This window comes from Pan troglodytes, chromosome 12, assembly GCF_028858775.2.
Source record: "Pan troglodytes isolate AG18354 chromosome 12, NHGRI_mPanTro3-v2.0_pri, whole genome shotgun sequence".
NCBI classification, from domain to species: domain Eukaryota; kingdom Metazoa; phylum Chordata; class Mammalia; order Primates; family Hominidae; genus Pan; species Pan troglodytes.
This window is the reverse complement of record NC_072410.2, coordinates 59,562,900-59,579,628: the sequence shown is the minus strand read 5'-3', so window position 1 is coordinate 59,579,628 and position 16,729 is coordinate 59,562,900. Positions and strand designations below refer to the sequence as shown.

The window sequence follows — 16,729 nt, the reverse complement described above, 5'->3', positions numbered from 1 at the left end:
TTATTGAGGTTATTTGGCTTCTCTCTCTTCTTCTCTTGGTTAATCTTGCTAATGATCTATCAGTTTTATTTATCTTTTCAAAGAACCAGCTTTTTGTCTCATTTATCTTTTGTATTTTTTGTTTGTTTCAATTTCATTTAGTTCTGCTCTCATCTTGGCAGTTCTCTTATTTCTGCTGGGTTTGAGTTTGGTTTGTTCTTGTTTCTGTAGTTCCTTGAGGTATGACCTTAGAATGTGAGTTTGTGCCCTTTCAGTCTTTTTGATGTAGGTGCTTAGGGCTATGAACTTTCATCTTAGCACCGCCTTTGCTGTATCCTAGAGGTTTTGATAGGTTGTGTCATTATTGTCATTCAGTTCAAATAATTTTTTAATTTCCATCTTGATTTCATTTTTGACTCAATGCTCATTCAGGAGCACGTTATTTAATTTCTATGTATTTGCATGGTTCTGAAGGTTCCTTTTGGAGTTGATTTCCAGTTTTATTCCACTGTGATCTGAGAGCATGCTTGATATAATTTCAAATTTTTAAAATTTATTGAGGCTCGTTTTGTGGGCTATCATATGCTGTATCTTGGAGAAAGTTCCATGCACTGTGTGTTCTGTGGTTGTTGGATGAAATGTTCTGTTTATATCTGTTAAGTCCATTTGTTTTAAGGTATAGTTTAAATCCATTGTTTCTTTGTTGAGTTTCTGTCTTGATGTCCTGTCTAGTGCTGTCAGTGGAGTAGTGTAGGTCTTAGGTCTATTCTTAGGTCTATTAGTAATTGTTTCTTAGGTCTATTAGTAATTGTTATATAAATTTGGGAGCTGCAGTGTTAGGGGTGTGTGTGTGTGTGTGTATATATATATACACATATATATACACACATACATATATACACATACATATATATACACACACACATATATATACACATACATATATATATACACACACACACACACACACACACCCATCTATATACATATTTTGAGACAGAGTTTTGCTGTCATCCAGGCTGGAGTGCAGTGGTGCGATCTTGGCTCACTACACCTTCTGCCTCCCAAGTTCAAGCGATTCTCCTGCCCCAGCCTCCTGGAGTAGCGGGGACTACAGGCACATGTCACCGCAGGTGCCTCTGTTTTTAGGATTGTGATATTTCCTGTTGGACAAGGTTTTTACCATTATATAATGTCCCTCTTGGTCTCTTTTAACTGCTGTTACTTTAAAATTTGTTTTGTCTGGTATAAGAATAGCTGCCCCTGCTCGCTTTTGGTGTCCATTTGCATGAAATGCCTTTTTCTGCCCCTTTACTTTAAGTTTATGTGAGTCCTTATGTGTTAGGTGAGTCTTCTGAAGGCAGCAGAGAGTTGGTTGGTGAGTTCTTATCCATTCTGTAGTTCTGTATTTTTTAAGAGGAGCATTTAGGCCATTTACATTCAATGTTAGTATTGAAATATGAGGTACCGTTGCATTCATTGTGATTTTTGTTGCCTGCGTACTTTGTTTTTTTTGTTGTTTTTGCTTTTTAACATGTATTTTTGTTTTATAGGTCCTGTGTGATTTATGCTTTAAAGAGGTTCTGTTTTGATGTGTTTCCAGAATTTGTTTCAAGATTTACAGCTCCTTCTAGCAGTTCTTATAGTGGTGGCTTGGTAATGGCAAATTCTCTCAGCATTTGTTTGTCTGAAAACAACTGTATCTTTGCTTCATACATGATGCTTACTTTTGCTGGATACTAAATTCTTGGCTGATAATTGTTTTGTTTGAGGAGGCTGAAGATAGGGCACCAATCTCTTCTAGCTTGTAGGGGTTCTGCTGAGAAATCTGCTGTTAATCTGATAGGTTTTCCTTTATAGGTTACTTGGTTCTTCCGTCTTACAGGTTTTAAGATTCTTTCTTTTGTCTTAACTTTGGATAACCTGATGACTATGTGCCTAGGCGAAGATCTTTTTGCAATGAATTTTCCAGGTGTTCTTTGTGCTTCTTGTATTTGGATGTCTAGGTCTCTAGCAAGGCTGGGGAAGTTTTCCTTGATTATTCCCCCAAATATGTTTTCCAAGCTTTTAGAATTCTCTTCTTCCTCAGGAACACTGATTATTCTTAAGTTTGGTTGTTTAACGTAATCCCAGACTTCTTCATGACTTTGTTCATATTTTCTTATTCTTTTTTCTTTGACCTTGTTGGATTGGGTTAGTTCAAAGACCTTGTTTTCGAGCTCTGAGTTTCTTTCTTCTCCTTGTTCAATTCTATTGGTGAGACTTTCCAGAGCATTTACCCTTTATTTTATTTTATTTTATTTTATTTTGAGACGGAGTCTCGCCCTGTCACCCAGGCTGGAGTGCAGTGGCACGGCTCAATGGCTCAATGCAACCTCCACCTCCTGGGTTCCAGTGATTCCCTGGCTAATTTTTGTATTTTTGTCCAGCTAATTTTTGTATTTTTAGTAGAGATGGGGTTTCGCCATGTTGGCCAGACTGGTCTCAAAATCCTGGCCTTGTGGTCTGCCCGCCTCACCCTCCCAAAGTACTGGGATTAGAGGGGTGAGCCACCATGCCTGGGCAGCATTTCACATTTCTAAAAGTGCGTCCAAAGTTTCCTGATTTTTTGGTTGTTTTTTCTTTAAGCTATCTGTTTCCTTGAATATTTCTCCCTTCACTTGTTGCATCACTTTTTGGATTTCCTCGCATTAAAATTGGGCTTCACCTTTCTCTAGTCCATCCCTCTTTAGCTTAATAACTAACCTCCCTAAATTCTTTTTCAGGTAAATCAGGGATTTCTTCTTGATTTGGATCCACTGCTGCTGAACTAGTGTGATTTTTTGGGGGTGTTGAAGAGCCTTGTTTTGTCATATTACCAGGGTTTGTTTTCTGGTTCCTTCTCATTTGGGTAGGCTCTATCAGAGGGAAGGTTTACGGCTGAAGGCTGCTGTTCAGGTTCTTCTGTCCCACAGGGTGTTCCCTTGATGTAGTACTCTCCCCCTTTTCCTATGGATGTGGCTTCCTGTGAGCCGTACTACAGTGATTGTTGTTTCTCTTCTGGGTCTAGCTACCCAGCTGGTTTATCTGGCTCCAGGCTGGTACTGGGGGTTGTCTGCACAGAGTCCTGTGATATGAAGCATCTATGGGTCTCTCATTCATGGATACCAGTGCCTGTTCCAGTGGAGATGGCAGGGCTGTGTGATGGACTCCGTGAGGGTTCTTGGCTTTGGTGGTTTAATGCTCTATTTTTGGGCTGGTTGGACTCTTGCCAGGAGGTGCGCTTTCCAGAAAGCATCAGCTGTAGTAATATAGAGAGGGACCAGCGGTGGGTGGGCCCTGGCACTCCGAAGATTATATGCCATTTGTCTTCTGCTACCAGGGTGGATAGGGAAGTACCATCAGGTGGGGGTGGGGCTAGGAATGTCTGAGCTCAGACTCTCCTTGGGCAGGTCTTGCTGTGCCTGCTGTGGCGGATGGGGGTGAGATCCCCAGGTCACTGGAGTTGGGTACCTAGGAGGATTATGGCTGCCTCTGCTGAGAAATGCAGTTTCTCAGGGAAGTAGGGGAAAGCCGGCAGTCACTGGCCTCACCCAGCTCCCATGCAAACTGAAGGGCCTGTCTCACTCCCACCATGCCCCCCAACAACAGTCCTGAGTCTTTTTCCAGGCAGAGGGCATGATGGGCTTGAAAACTTGTCCTGGGCTACCTGCCTCCCAGCTGCAAAAGAAAAGGGCCTGAATTTTAAAGTAGTTTTTATCTAGTTCTGTGAAGAATCTCAGTGGTAGTTTAATAGAAATAGCATTGAATCTATACATTGCTTTGGGTAGTATGGCCATTTTAACAATATTGATTCTTCCTGTTCATGAGCATGGAATGTTTTTCCATTTGTTTGTGTCATCTCTGATTTCCTTGAGCAGTGTTTTGTAGTTCTCATTGTAAAGATCTTTCACCTCTTGGATTAGCTGCATTCCTAGGTGTTTTATTCTTTTTGTAACAATTGTGAATGGGATTGTGTTCCTGATTTGGCTCTTGGCTTGGCTATTGTTGGTGTATAGGAATGCTAGTGATTTTTGTACATTGGTTTTGTATCCTGAAACTGCTGAAGTTGTTTATCAGCTGAAGGAGCTTCTGGGCTGAGATTATGGGGTTCTCTAGATATAGGACCATGTTGTCTGCAAACAGGGATAGTTTGACTTCCTCTCTTCCTATTTGGATGCCCTTTATTTCTTTCTCTTGCCTGGTTGCTCTGGCTATAACTTCCAATACTCTGTTGAATAGGAGTGGTGAGAGAGGGCATCCTTGTCTTGTGTCAGTTTTCTAGGGGAATGTTTCCAGCTTTTGCCCGTTCAGTATGATTTTGGCTATGGGTTTGTCATATATGGCTCTTTTTTTTTGAGGTATGTTCCTTCAGTACCTAGTTTATTGAGAGCATGTTTTTTTTTTTTTTTTTTTTTGACAGAGTCTTGCTGTATTGCCCAGGCTGGAGTGCAGTCGTGCAATCTTAGCTCATTGTAATCTCTGCCTCCGCCTCCTGAGTAGCTGGGACTATAGGCATACGCCACCATGCCCAGCTAATTTTTGTATTTTTAGTAGAGATGGGGTTTCCATGTTGGCCAGGATGGCCTTGATCTCCTGACCTCGTGATCTACCCGCCTCGGCCTCCCAAAGTGCTGGGATTACAGGCGTAAGCCACTGTTCCCGGCCGAGAGTTTTTAACATGTTAATGATATGTATGCTAAAGTGGCTAAAGAGGCGAAGCGTATGGATATCTGCAACTTACTTTGAAATGTATCAAAAATAAGATGTTTCAATGCAATAAAAGTTGAAAAAAATAAGATGGATTGATAAAGGGACAGGTTAATGGACAGATAAGTGATAACGCAATTATTGTAAGACATTAATGGTCGAATCCAAATAGTGGGCATACGGATGTTTACTGTACCTTCTTAGAACTTTACTGTATATTTAAAACTTTTCATAATAAAATTTTGGTAAAACTAGTGTTACTGAGAAGGTATCTAAGCCTACATAGGTCTAGTTTGGTTCAGTCAACATTTAGTGACACCTATAGTGCTCAAAGTGATATAATAAGTATTAGGGATGTAAGAATGAAGTAACTCAGACTCTTTGAGGTAAAGAGTGGCAGGAAATAAAACTGGAAAGCACAGGTTAGTTAATAGAGAGTCTTATACACCATGATAAGGAGCTTGGACTTTATCCTATGGGGTTTTAGGGAGGGGAATGATACTTAGGTAGGTTACTTTAGCAGCATTGTGGAGGCTAGATTTCAGGAGGTGGTGGTGGTGGTAGTGGGTATAGACTAAAGACAAAGATAATAATTAGGAAGCAGTACTCCAAGTGAAGATGATTGATTAGCCTAAATTCCAATGGTTATAGGGCTAGTTTCTAGAAATATTTAGGAGCATTAATCAATTGAATTTGATTGGTTGGATTAATTGTAAGTGGGTTATAGAGAATCAAGAACGACAGAGACCACATATGGAGGAGCAAGTTTGGAGTTTGAGGGGAAAATGATGAGTTTAGTTTAAGACATCTTATGTTTGGGATATTATCTAGTCAAAGACTTCTTTATTCATGCATTTTTGCCTACGTTATTTTAAAAACATTCACTATAGAATTCCATGTCTGTTGCTAACAGTAAGATGTAGAGCAAAATGGATACAGATACTGCCTTTTAGAAAGTTACAGCCTAATAGGCTGGGTGCGGTGGCTTATGCCTGTAATCCCAGCACTTTGGGGGGCCAAGGTGGGCAGATCACTTGAGCTCAGTAGTTCGAGACCAACCTGGGTAACATGGTGAAACCTCATCTGTACTAAAAATGCAAAAATTAGCTGGGAGTGGTGGCACGTGCCTGTCATCTCAGCTACTTGGGAGGCTGAGGCAGGGGAAGTGCTTGAACCCGGAGGCAGAGGTTGCAGTGAGCCAAGATCGTGCCACTGCACTGCAGTCTGGGTGACAGAGTAAGACTCTGTCTCAAAAAAAAAAAAAGTTACAGCCTAGTGAAGGAGATAATTAAACCAGAGTTATAATAAAAAGTGATATTTATGGTGATAGGAAAAGTACAAGATGGTATGGAACTTCCTAGAAGGAACAGTTATTTTAACATTGGCTTGTAGTTATTATCAGTTTGAAGCCTGGGATGAAGCCTGGACTGGAGATACCAATTAATGTCTTTCTGCTGCTGATTCCTGAGAGTTGATAAAAATGTCCCAGCAACTCAGGAGGCTGAGGTGGGAGGATGGCTTGAGCTTGGGAGGTTAAGGCTGCAGTGAGCTGTGATCACACCACTGCACTCCAGTCTGGGTGACAGAATGAGACACTGTATCAAGAAAAAAAAAGTTATTCATTTTTCCTTTTGAGACAGAGTCTCATTCTGTCGCCCAGGCTGGAGTGCAGTGGCATGACCTTTCCTCACTGCAACCTCTGCCTCCTGGGTTGAAACGATTCTTGTGTCTCAGTCTCCCGAGTAGCTGGGATTACAGGCGTGTACCACCACGCCAGCTAATATTTGTTTTTGTTTTTGTTTTTGTTTTAGTAGAGACAGGGTTTCACCATGTTCACCAGGCTGGTCTTGAATTTCTGGCCTCACGTGATCCACCCACCTCCCAAAGTGCTGGGATTACAGGTGTGAACCACTACTCCTAGCTGAGAAAAAAAAAAAAAGTATTTTCTTTTCTGTCCACGAAAAAAGTCTAAAAGCCAAGATTAACCCAGAGAAAACAGAAGAAATGGAGAAATAGTAGATTCTAGGTGTAAGACAGGGAATTTACAAGGAATTTACAAGATGAGTCTGGGACATCTCATGCCATAAAAGTTAGGCTGCTGCCAAAGACTAATAGGGTTAAAAGGACACAGGAGCCAACACACACACACACACACACACACACACACACACACACACACACCCCCCAAACCCCAATGGATTAAAGACAAATGTGAAAGGTAAAAACTTTAATGAAAGGAGATTATCTGTATGAGATTGGAAATAAGGAAGGACATCTTAAACAAGATATAAAAGCATACCATAAAGGTATAATGGTGCATTCTTGTCTTTAATATAGTCAAAATTTTTTTTCGTCAACCACAAAGACAGGAAAAAGATAAGCAACAACTTGGGAGGAGTTATTTGTAACACTGACAAAGGATTAGTTTCTAAAATATATAAAGACTACTACAAATCAGTGAGAAAAAGGCAAAGAACTCAGTGGAAAAATGAGTAAAACATAGGAATAGGCATTTCAAGGAAGAAGAAACAAGATGACAAGAAACATATGAAAAGATGTTCAACCTCATTATTAATCAGGCAAATACAAATTAAAACCTCAATGAGAAACCACTACACAGCTACTAGGGATGGCAAACATTTAAAAACCTGAGTGTTTAAGTATTAGCAAGATGTGGAGAAATGGAAACTCTTATACTTGTTTAGTGGAAATATAAATTGGCAAAACTACTCTAGGAAATATTTGGAATTATTTATTAAAATTAAAGATGTGTATTGCCTGTGACCAGAAATTTCACTCCTAAGTATATACCCTAGGAATATATAGTTGCCCTGTTTGTAATAGAAAAAGCTAGAATCAACATAAATGTCCATTAACAGAAGAATGAATAAACTGAGTAGTGGATGAATAAATTGTATTCAGTTGGTGAAATACTATAGGCAGTGAAAATGAACATACCTACATCTACATATGTCAGCATGGCTATATTCAAAAATAATATTTAGTGAAAAAAGTAAGTAACAAGAAGAATGCACTATGTTTCCACTTATATAAAGTTCAGAAAGAAGTAAAATTAAACAAGTTGTTAAATGAGTTTGAGACCAACAATATAGCAAGACCCTGTCTCTACAAAAAGCCCAAAATTAGCTAGGCATGGTGGCATGCACCTATAATTCTAGCTACTCAGAGGGCTGAGGTGGGATGACTGCTTATGCCCAGGAGTTTGAGGTTACAGTGAGCTGTATTCATGCAACTGCACTCCAGCCTGGGTGACAGAGTGAGACTCTTTCTCTTAAAAAAAAAAAAGATTTTATTTATGGAACTTGCCTCATATGGGAAAACCATAAAGACAAGCAAAGGAATGGTTAAGACAAAATTTAAGACTGAGAGTAGATGGAAGAAGAAATGTAATTGAGGAGGGACACCCAGGGGACTTCAAAGGTACTGGTAATGTTAATGATTTTTCTCTCAATGGTGGGATGAAGGTGATTTCTATTTTGTTTTCTGGCTTTCCATATTTTTGTATGTGTGGCTTTCTGAGAGGTGATGTCATGTAGGGGTTTCTCTAGGGTTGTGTTTCTTAACCAAGGATGACTTTTTACTATCTTCCTCCCCCCAGGAGACATTTGGCAATGTCTGGAGAGTTATTTGGTTGCCGTGACTGGGGTTGGGAAACTACTGGCATTCAGTAGACAGAGGCCAGGGATTGCTGCTAAACATCCTACAATGCACAGGACAGCCCAAGAGCAAATAATTATTTGGCCCAAAATGTCAATAGCGCTAAGGTTCAGAAACCCTGTTCTAAGAGCCAGACTCTTTGGGTTTGAATTCCAGCTTTGCACTTTACAACCTGGGAGACTATGGGAAATTACTAATCTGTATGTCTCAGTATCATTGTTTATATGAGGCTAATAGTAGTATCCATCTTATAGGTTTGTTGTGAGAATTAACTGAATTAAAACATAAGGTATTGAGTCCAGAACCAGAAAAATAAGAAGTACTTGATAAATACTAACAATAATGTTTTATTATTATTTTTGTTGAATATATTCAATTGGTTGAGAAAAAAGTTGATTAAAAGAAATATGTTGAAAAATAGTTATTATAGCAATAGAAAATTATGCAAAGACACACATATGCAGAAACCCTACTTTAAAATGTAGCATGTGGAAATTTCACAAGAAGACTTTGCAAACAATGACAGCCTGTTATAATCCGTATCTTATCTGTACTTAATAGCAATTTCTAAACAAGAAACCAGAGCACTGAACATAAAGTGTATATGAGTTAGTGCTAATCTGAATTTAAGCTATATTAGTAACTGAACTCAGTGTTGTGACAAATTACATTACAAAAACCATCCTATACTTTAGTACACAAACTGATATTTCCCGTATTCTCTATAAAGACCCTTCCAGAAAGATCCTTGGGAAGTCAGTTTCTTGATTGAATTTCATGTACACTTGTTTATCCAAGTGGATGTGTCTGTAAAGTTGTGACAGGATGCTGTTTTTTTGTTTGTTTGCTTATTTCAAGACAGGGTCTTACTCTGCTATTGCTCGGGGTGGAGTGCAGTGGTGTGATCTCAGCTCACTACAATCTCCAGCTCCTGGGCTCAAGTGATCTTCCCACCTTAGCCTCCTGAGTAGCTGTGACTACAGGTACACGCCACTGTGCCTGGCTACTTTTTGTATTTTTAGTAGAGATGGGGTTTTGCCATGTTGTCCAGGCTGGTCTCGAACTCCTGGGCTTATGCAATCCACCTTCCTTAGCTTCGCAAAGTGCTTGGGTGTGAGCCACTGCACCTGGCCAGGATGTTGTTGTTGTTCTTTTTTTAAAACAAGTATTCTAAAAAAATAAGCTATTTAAAATATATACAATTTATGGTAAAGTTTCTTGAAGCTTTCGCAAATTAAACAAATTTTTAGGCATGTATATTCAACTGTAATATGGCGTATTTCCCTCCAAGCAAATAAAGATTATTATTTTTATTTTCAATGCAGGTATGTCCAGAAAGAAGTAGATTGAAGCAATGATATTGACCATTACTATCATTAGTATAGTTCCATATAATTAGCAAAGTCCTATCACATTTGTGTTCACAAAAGAGCTTCATAAAAATCCCGTGGAGTGTGTGGCATTATCTCTATTTTAGGAATGAAGAAGTTGAGGCTTAGAGAGATGAAATGACTCGCCCAAAGTTATAATGCTAGAAATTGTGGGACTATCATTCAGACTCAAGTCTCACAATAAATCCTAGCCTTTCTGTAATTGGTATAACAGGGAATTGCTATTTCCTCTCAAAATGAACTGAGATGCGATGTCAGAGACAGACAGGGAGAAGGGTTCAGAACTACCTGTCAGATGTGATATTTTATATGCATTATTTATAAAAATTATATGTAATAAAATATATTGAATAATTTAATCATTATTATACACCTTTTATTTTTAAATTTTTTACTTTGGATAATCTCAAACATATACCAAAGAGAGAATGACATTTGCAAACTGCTACCCAGCTTCATCAGTTATCAACTCCTGGCTACTCTTTTTTTTTTTTTCTGTGACACAGAGTCTTGCTCTGTCACCCAGGCTGGAGTGCAGTGGCATGATCTTGGCTCACTGCAATTTCTTCCTCCTGGGTTCAAGTAATTCTCATGCCTTAGCCTCCCAAGCAGCTGGGATTACAGGTGCAGCCGCCACACCTGGCTAATTTTTGTATTTTTAGTAGAGAGGGTTTTGCCATGTTGGCCAGGCTGGTCTCAAACTCCTGGCTTCAAGTGATCCACCTGCCTCGGCCTGCCAAAATGCTGGGATTACAGGCATGAGCCACCGCACCCTGCCAACATCTGGTTACTCTTAATTCACCTATATCCCTTCTACTTTCTCCCTACTGAATCATTTTGAGTCAACTTGAAGATGTGTAATTTCATTTGTACCTACTCTGTTATGCACAATTTTATTTTAAAATAGCTTTTAAATAATAATTACAACTTGGGAATACTGAAAAGCTGAATAGTTTTTTAGAAGCTGTTAGTGTAGTTAATGTAGACCAGTTAATCTAGTTAATGTAGTCCAGTTAATGTAGACCAATAGATAGCATTTCTTGAGTTCAAAATAATCACATACATTATGCTTTTCTCTTAGAATTTAAATGTCTAGTAATAAACAGAGAAAGTGTTTTACCTGTTCTCTGCCGTCTTCTCTCAGTTCTCCGTCTAAAGTAAAAGATTAAAACATTAATTATCTTAAAAGTCTAATAATGGACCTTAAGAAAATTTTTTTACAACACTAAAAACAGAAATGCTTAAAATAATAACAAGTTACAATGCTGAGAACTCTAGAGAAATAAAAAACCAAACCTTAACATAGTATGAAAGTGCCAATCATTTTCATATATATGTGTATGGCTACCTTGCATTACAGTATTTACTATGTACAGTATATACTATAGTATATACTAGCAGCATATCACTTGAGAGCTTATTAGAAATGCAGAGCCATAGGCTCCAGCCCAGATCTACTGAATCAGAATCAACTTTTTAACAAGATCTCCAAATTTATCTATATTTATTTGTATGATCATTGAAATTTCACCTTTGTAATAATCAGGCAACTTGGTATTTTATATCAATGACAAGCAGTCTTATACCAACTAGAAATGCTCAGAGTTTTCCTATTTTTATTAATTTACTGAAAGTTCTTGCAAGCTATAACATAGTTTTTCTGTTATACTTTGAATACTTGGGTGTCTTGAATACCATTACCTTCTGCATTACAGGTATTAGTCATCAAAAATCCAGAACAGATGTCTTTTTCAAGTTCATTCCTTCTGTCAATTATTTGTCTGCAGTATATGGGTGTTTTTAATTGGAAAAAGGATTAAAAAAGAAAATTTTAAGGTTAGGTATAAGTTATAGATTTTAAAGTATTAAAATATTTTAAAATTTCTGGGTTAAAAAATGTAATTAAAAAATTTCTTTGGAAACTTTCAACAATATAGTAATCATTTAAATACCATTATATTTAAAAACAGAGAAAGCCACTTTTAATTTTTCCACCATTAAATATTTTACCGGACATTTCAAAGAGCAGTTAAATTAAACTTTAACATACAGATAATGTATTTTACATATGAAGTTTTAAGAGAAACAATCATGGAAACCAAATGTGATGCTCTGAACTCATGGTTATTATAAAATTAAAATGAATGATGAAGTTTTATAAACTTGTAAAAGTAATTCACTTTTGATGTAGAAAACCCCCCACCAAAACATAGAAAAAGAATAATATAAATATCCAGAGTTGTTCTCTGGATATTTAGCTCCACTACTTATTATTATGTATCTTTTAAAAAAATAAAACTGAGATAATGTGGTCTTGTGAAATTTCATGTCATCATCTTTCACTTATTTTTTTTTGTTTCAAAATTTGTACTGTTTATATGTTAAAACTGACTTTCTTAAGGTATAGAGTTTTGTGAATTTTAACAGATGTTTAGATTCCTGTTATTACCATTACAGAATATAGAACAGTTTCATCATGCCAAAAAACCCTCCCTTATATACTTTATAGTCACACCCCCCTCAACCTATACACCCTGGCAACCACAGAAATCTTCTTCATAACTATAGTTTTGACTTCACGAATGTTGTATAATTGGAATTATACCATATAAACTTTTGTGACTGACTTCTGTCATTCAGTATAATGCCCTGATATTCATCCAAGTTGTTAAACGTGTATCAATGGTTCACTGCTTTTTATTGCTGAGCAGTATTCCATTACAGATGTGTGTACCAGTTTATTTATTCACCTTTTGAAGGGTATTTTTCTCAGTTTTTGAAAATTATGAATAAAACTGCTACAAGCATTCATGTACAGGTTCTTGTGTGAACCTGTTTTTACTTTTCTAGTGTAAATACTTAATGGGATTGTTGAATCATATGGTGAATACATGTTTAACTTTATAAGAAACTGCAAAACCATTTCCCAGAAGAGTTGTACCATTTTATATTACATTTCATGTGACAATGAATGAGAGTTCAGTTACTTTGCATCATCCTCACCAGCACCTGGAATTATCAGTATTTTTAAAAATTATTGACATTCTAATAGGTGTACAGAGGTATCTATCTCATCATGGTTTTAATTTCAATTTCCCAAATAGCTAATGATATTAAATTTATTTGTTTGCTATCCATATATCTCCTTATTGAAATGTCCGTCCAAGTCTTTTGACCACTGTAGTTGGGCTATTTGTTTTCTTACTGTTGAGCTTTGAGAGTTCTGTATATATTCTGGATACAACTCCTTTGCTGGATATGTGACTTGCAAATATTTGCTCCCATCATGTAGCTTGTCTTTTCAGGCTCCTAACAGTGCCTTTTGAGGAACAACAGTTGATGAAGTTACCAATTTTTTTTAAAATGGATCATGCTTTTGGTGTCTAGTTGGAGAATTCTTTGTTAATCCCAGGTCACAAATATTTCCTCCTATGCTTTCTTCTAAAAGTTTGATAGTTTTACATTTTATATTTAGATCTATGATTTATTTTTAGTTAATTTTTGAGAGTAATGTGTGAGGTTTAGTTTGAGATTCTTTGTGTGTCTGTGTGTGCATAGATGTGTATTGTGCCAATACCATTTGTTGAAAAACTGTCCTTTCTCCATTGAATTACCTTTGTACTTTTGTCAAAAATCAGCTGGGCATATTTATATGGGTCTATTTCTGGGTTATATGTTCTGTTTCATTAATCTGTGTGTGTCCTTTTACTAATACTGTAATTTCTTGATTAGTTATAGCTTTGGGGATGGCAAACCACAGTCCCTAGGCCAAATCCAGTTCATACATATTTTAGTAAATAAAGTTTTATTGGAACACCTTCATTTTATATTATCTATGGCTGCTTCCTTGCTATGATGACAGTTAAGTAGTTGTGACAGACTATGTGACCTGCAAAACGAAAAATCTTTACTAAATGGCCCTTCACAGAAAATGTTTGTCAACCCCTGCTTTAGCAAAAGTCCTAAGATCATGTATGATTCTTCCAACATTATTTTCCTTTTTCAAAATGTTTTTTGTTATTCTAGCTTCTTTGTCTCTTTGTATAAATTTTAGAATCAGCTTGTTGATATCTTTAAAAAATCCTTCTGGGATTTTGATCAGAATTTTATCAAATCTTTAGATTAATCAGAAATCTTTAGATTAGTCAGGAGACAGCTGACATCTTTACTATATTGAGTCCAAACCGTAAACACGTCTATTTATTTGTTTATTTATTTATTTGACAGAGTCTCGCTCTGTTGCTCAGACTGGAGAGCAGTGGCGGGATCTTGGCTCACTGCAACCTCCGCCCCCCGGATTCCAGCGATTCTCCTGCCTCAGCCTCCCGAGTAGCTGGGACTACAGGCGTGTGCCACCACACCCGGCTAATTTTTTTTTAATTTTTAACAGAGACGGTGTTTCACCATGTTGCCCAGGCTGGTCTCGAACTCCTGACCTCAGGTGATCCGCCCTCCTAGGCCTCCCAAAGTGTTGGGATTACAAGCATGAGCCACCATGCCAGGCCCATTTATTTTAATCTTCTTAAGTTTTTAGCATACAGATGGAATGTTTTGTTAGACTTATAACACAGTATTTCTTTTATTTTGGAGCTACTGTAATTTAAAAAGCTTTTTTGGTTTTCAATTGTACATTACTAGTATATAGAAATACAATTGGGCCGGGAGCAGTGGCTCATGCCTGTAATCGCAGCACTTTGGGAGGCCGAGGCAGGCAGATCGCCTGAGTTCAGGAGTTCGAGACCCGTCTGGCCAACATGGTAAAACCCCATCTCTACTAAAAATACAAAAAAATTAGCCAGGCGTGGTGGCATGCGCCTGTAATCCCAGCTACTAGGGAGGCTGAGGCAGGGGAATTGCTTGAACCAGGGAGGTGGAGGTTGCAGTGAGCCGAGGTCGTGCCATTGCACTCTAGCCTGGGTGACAGAGCGAGACTGTCTCAAAAAAAAGAAAAAAAAGAAATACAACTGATTTTTATGTGTTGACCATATATCTTGTGACCTTGCTAAATGCACTTATTAGTTGTAGGAACCATTTTGTCTTCAAAAAGGGATGGTTTCATTTCTTCTTTAGTACAGTGTTCCATAAGAGTGGTAAAAGTGGACATTTTTACCATGTTTCCAATCTTAGGAGGAGAACATTCAGTCTTTCTCTATCAAGTAGGATAATAGCTGTAGTATTCTCTTTTTCCTTCTTGGTAGAAACTCTTTATAGTTTGAGGAAGCCCCCTTCTACTCCTAGTTTTCTGAGCTTTTTTTTTTTTTAATTATGAATGGGTATGGAATTTTGTCAGACATGCGTTTTGTACCAGTTGATTTGATCAGTTGATTTTTCTTATTTATATTGCTAAAATTGTGGATTACATTAATTTTTGAATATTGAATAAGCTGTGCATTCCCAAGGTAAATCCCACTTAATTCTGGTATACTATTATTTTTATATATTACTAAATTCTTAATCCTTGTTGAGGATTTTTACTTCTATATGTATGAGAGACAGTAGTCTATAGTTTTTTGTACTTTTTTTTCTTTCGTTTTGTAAAAAATTCCATGGGACTGCTTGATATATTTTTTTGTACTGTCTTTGGGTAGTAGCCTCAGAAAATGAGCTGGGATGTGTTGAATTATCATCTCATATTTTCTGAAAGAAATGTGCACAATTGCTAGTGTATTTTTCTCTCAACGAATTCACCAGTGAAACCATCGGGACCCGGAGATATCTTTTACAGAGTTTTTTGTTTTGTTTTAAACTACAAATTTAATTCCTTTAATAGCCATAGGATTCAGATGATCTCTTTCATTTTCTGCCAGTTTGGGAGTTTGTGGCTTTCAAGGAATTATTCCATTCAAATTATGTTGTTAAACTTATTTGCATACAGTAGTTCATGACATTATTTTTTATCTACTTAATGTCGGTAAAGTTTAAGATAATATACCCTCTTTCGTTCCTGATATCAATAATCTATGTCTTCTTTTTCTCTTTGTCTGACTAGAGTTTTTTCAATTTTGTTGATCTTTTCAAACAGGCTTTTGACTTCATTAATTTTTTTGTTTTCAACTTCAATGATATATGCTCTTTATTATTTCCTTTCTTCTGCTTCCTTTGAGTTTACTTTGCTTTTCTTCCTTTAGTCTGTTTAGATGGAAGCTTAGATTGTTGACTGAGGCATTTCTTCTTTTCTCTATAAGCATTTAATTGAGTAAAATTCTTATTTTAAGCTGTGATTTTTTTTTCAGTTTATAATCTTTTCTGATTTCCTTAAGACCATCTCTTTGACCTAGGGATTATTTAGAAGTTTGTTAATTTCTAAGCGTTTGGAGAATTTTCTCTATTTCTTTCTTTTATTTATTTCTAATCTATTCCCATTATGGTCAGAGGACATACTTTGTGTATTCTTCTAGGTTTGTTTTATGACCCAGGATATGGTCTGTTTTGGTAAATGTTCACGTGCAAAAGGATGTGCGTTCTACTGTTGTTGGGTGGAATGATTTTCTGTCACTAGTTCTATCAGTTGTTGAGAAAGGACTGATGCAGTCTCCAAATGCAAATGTAGATCTGTCTGTTCCCATTGTGATCTCTATCATTTTTTCTTATATATTATGACATTCTCTTGTCAGATGCAAACACATTTAGAATTGTTATGCTTTCTTGATAAATTGGCTCTTTTATCATCTTTTCCTTCTTTGCTGGTGTCCCAAGTTTCCCTCTGGTATCATTTACCTTATGTCTCAAGAACTTTTAGTAATTCTTTAATAACAAATCTACTGGAAACATATTTACTAAGTTTTCCTTCACCAAATTTGAAGTTTTCAGGTATTCTTTGTATATATATATTTTTCAGCATTGCATTCTTTATCCTCTCCTTCTACAGCTCTAATGTCATGAATGTTAGACCTTTTGGCATTGCCTCACAGGTCCCTCGGTTCATTTTTTTAAAAAAATATGTTTTCTTTGTT

The 16,729-nt window shown here is 37.0% G+C and overlaps 1 protein-coding gene across 20 annotated transcripts in view; it reads right to left on the bottom strand.

Moving 5' to 3' along the window:
* WDPCP (WD repeat containing planar cell polarity effector) overlaps nucleotides 1-16,729 on the bottom strand; it is a 729,520-nt gene that overhangs the window by 37,483 nt on the left and 675,308 nt on the right. For 8 of the 20 annotated variants that reach the window (XR_010149489.1, XM_054678456.2, XM_016948623.4 and 5 more), the window contains one exon: nucleotides 10,897-10,928. Coding sequence is in view for 17 of the 20 variants with exons in the window: in XM_054678456.2 (XP_054534431.1) it covers nucleotides 10,897-10,928 (32 nt within the window). In the remaining 3 variants the exon portion in view is untranslated. Of the gene's footprint in view, nucleotides 1-3,743; nucleotides 3,870-8,712; nucleotides 9,569-10,896; nucleotides 10,929-11,477; nucleotides 11,558-16,729 lie in introns of those variants that run through there. The other 12 variants (XR_010149488.1, XM_063789783.1, XM_001163097.7 and 9 more) reach the window with 6 other exon arrangements.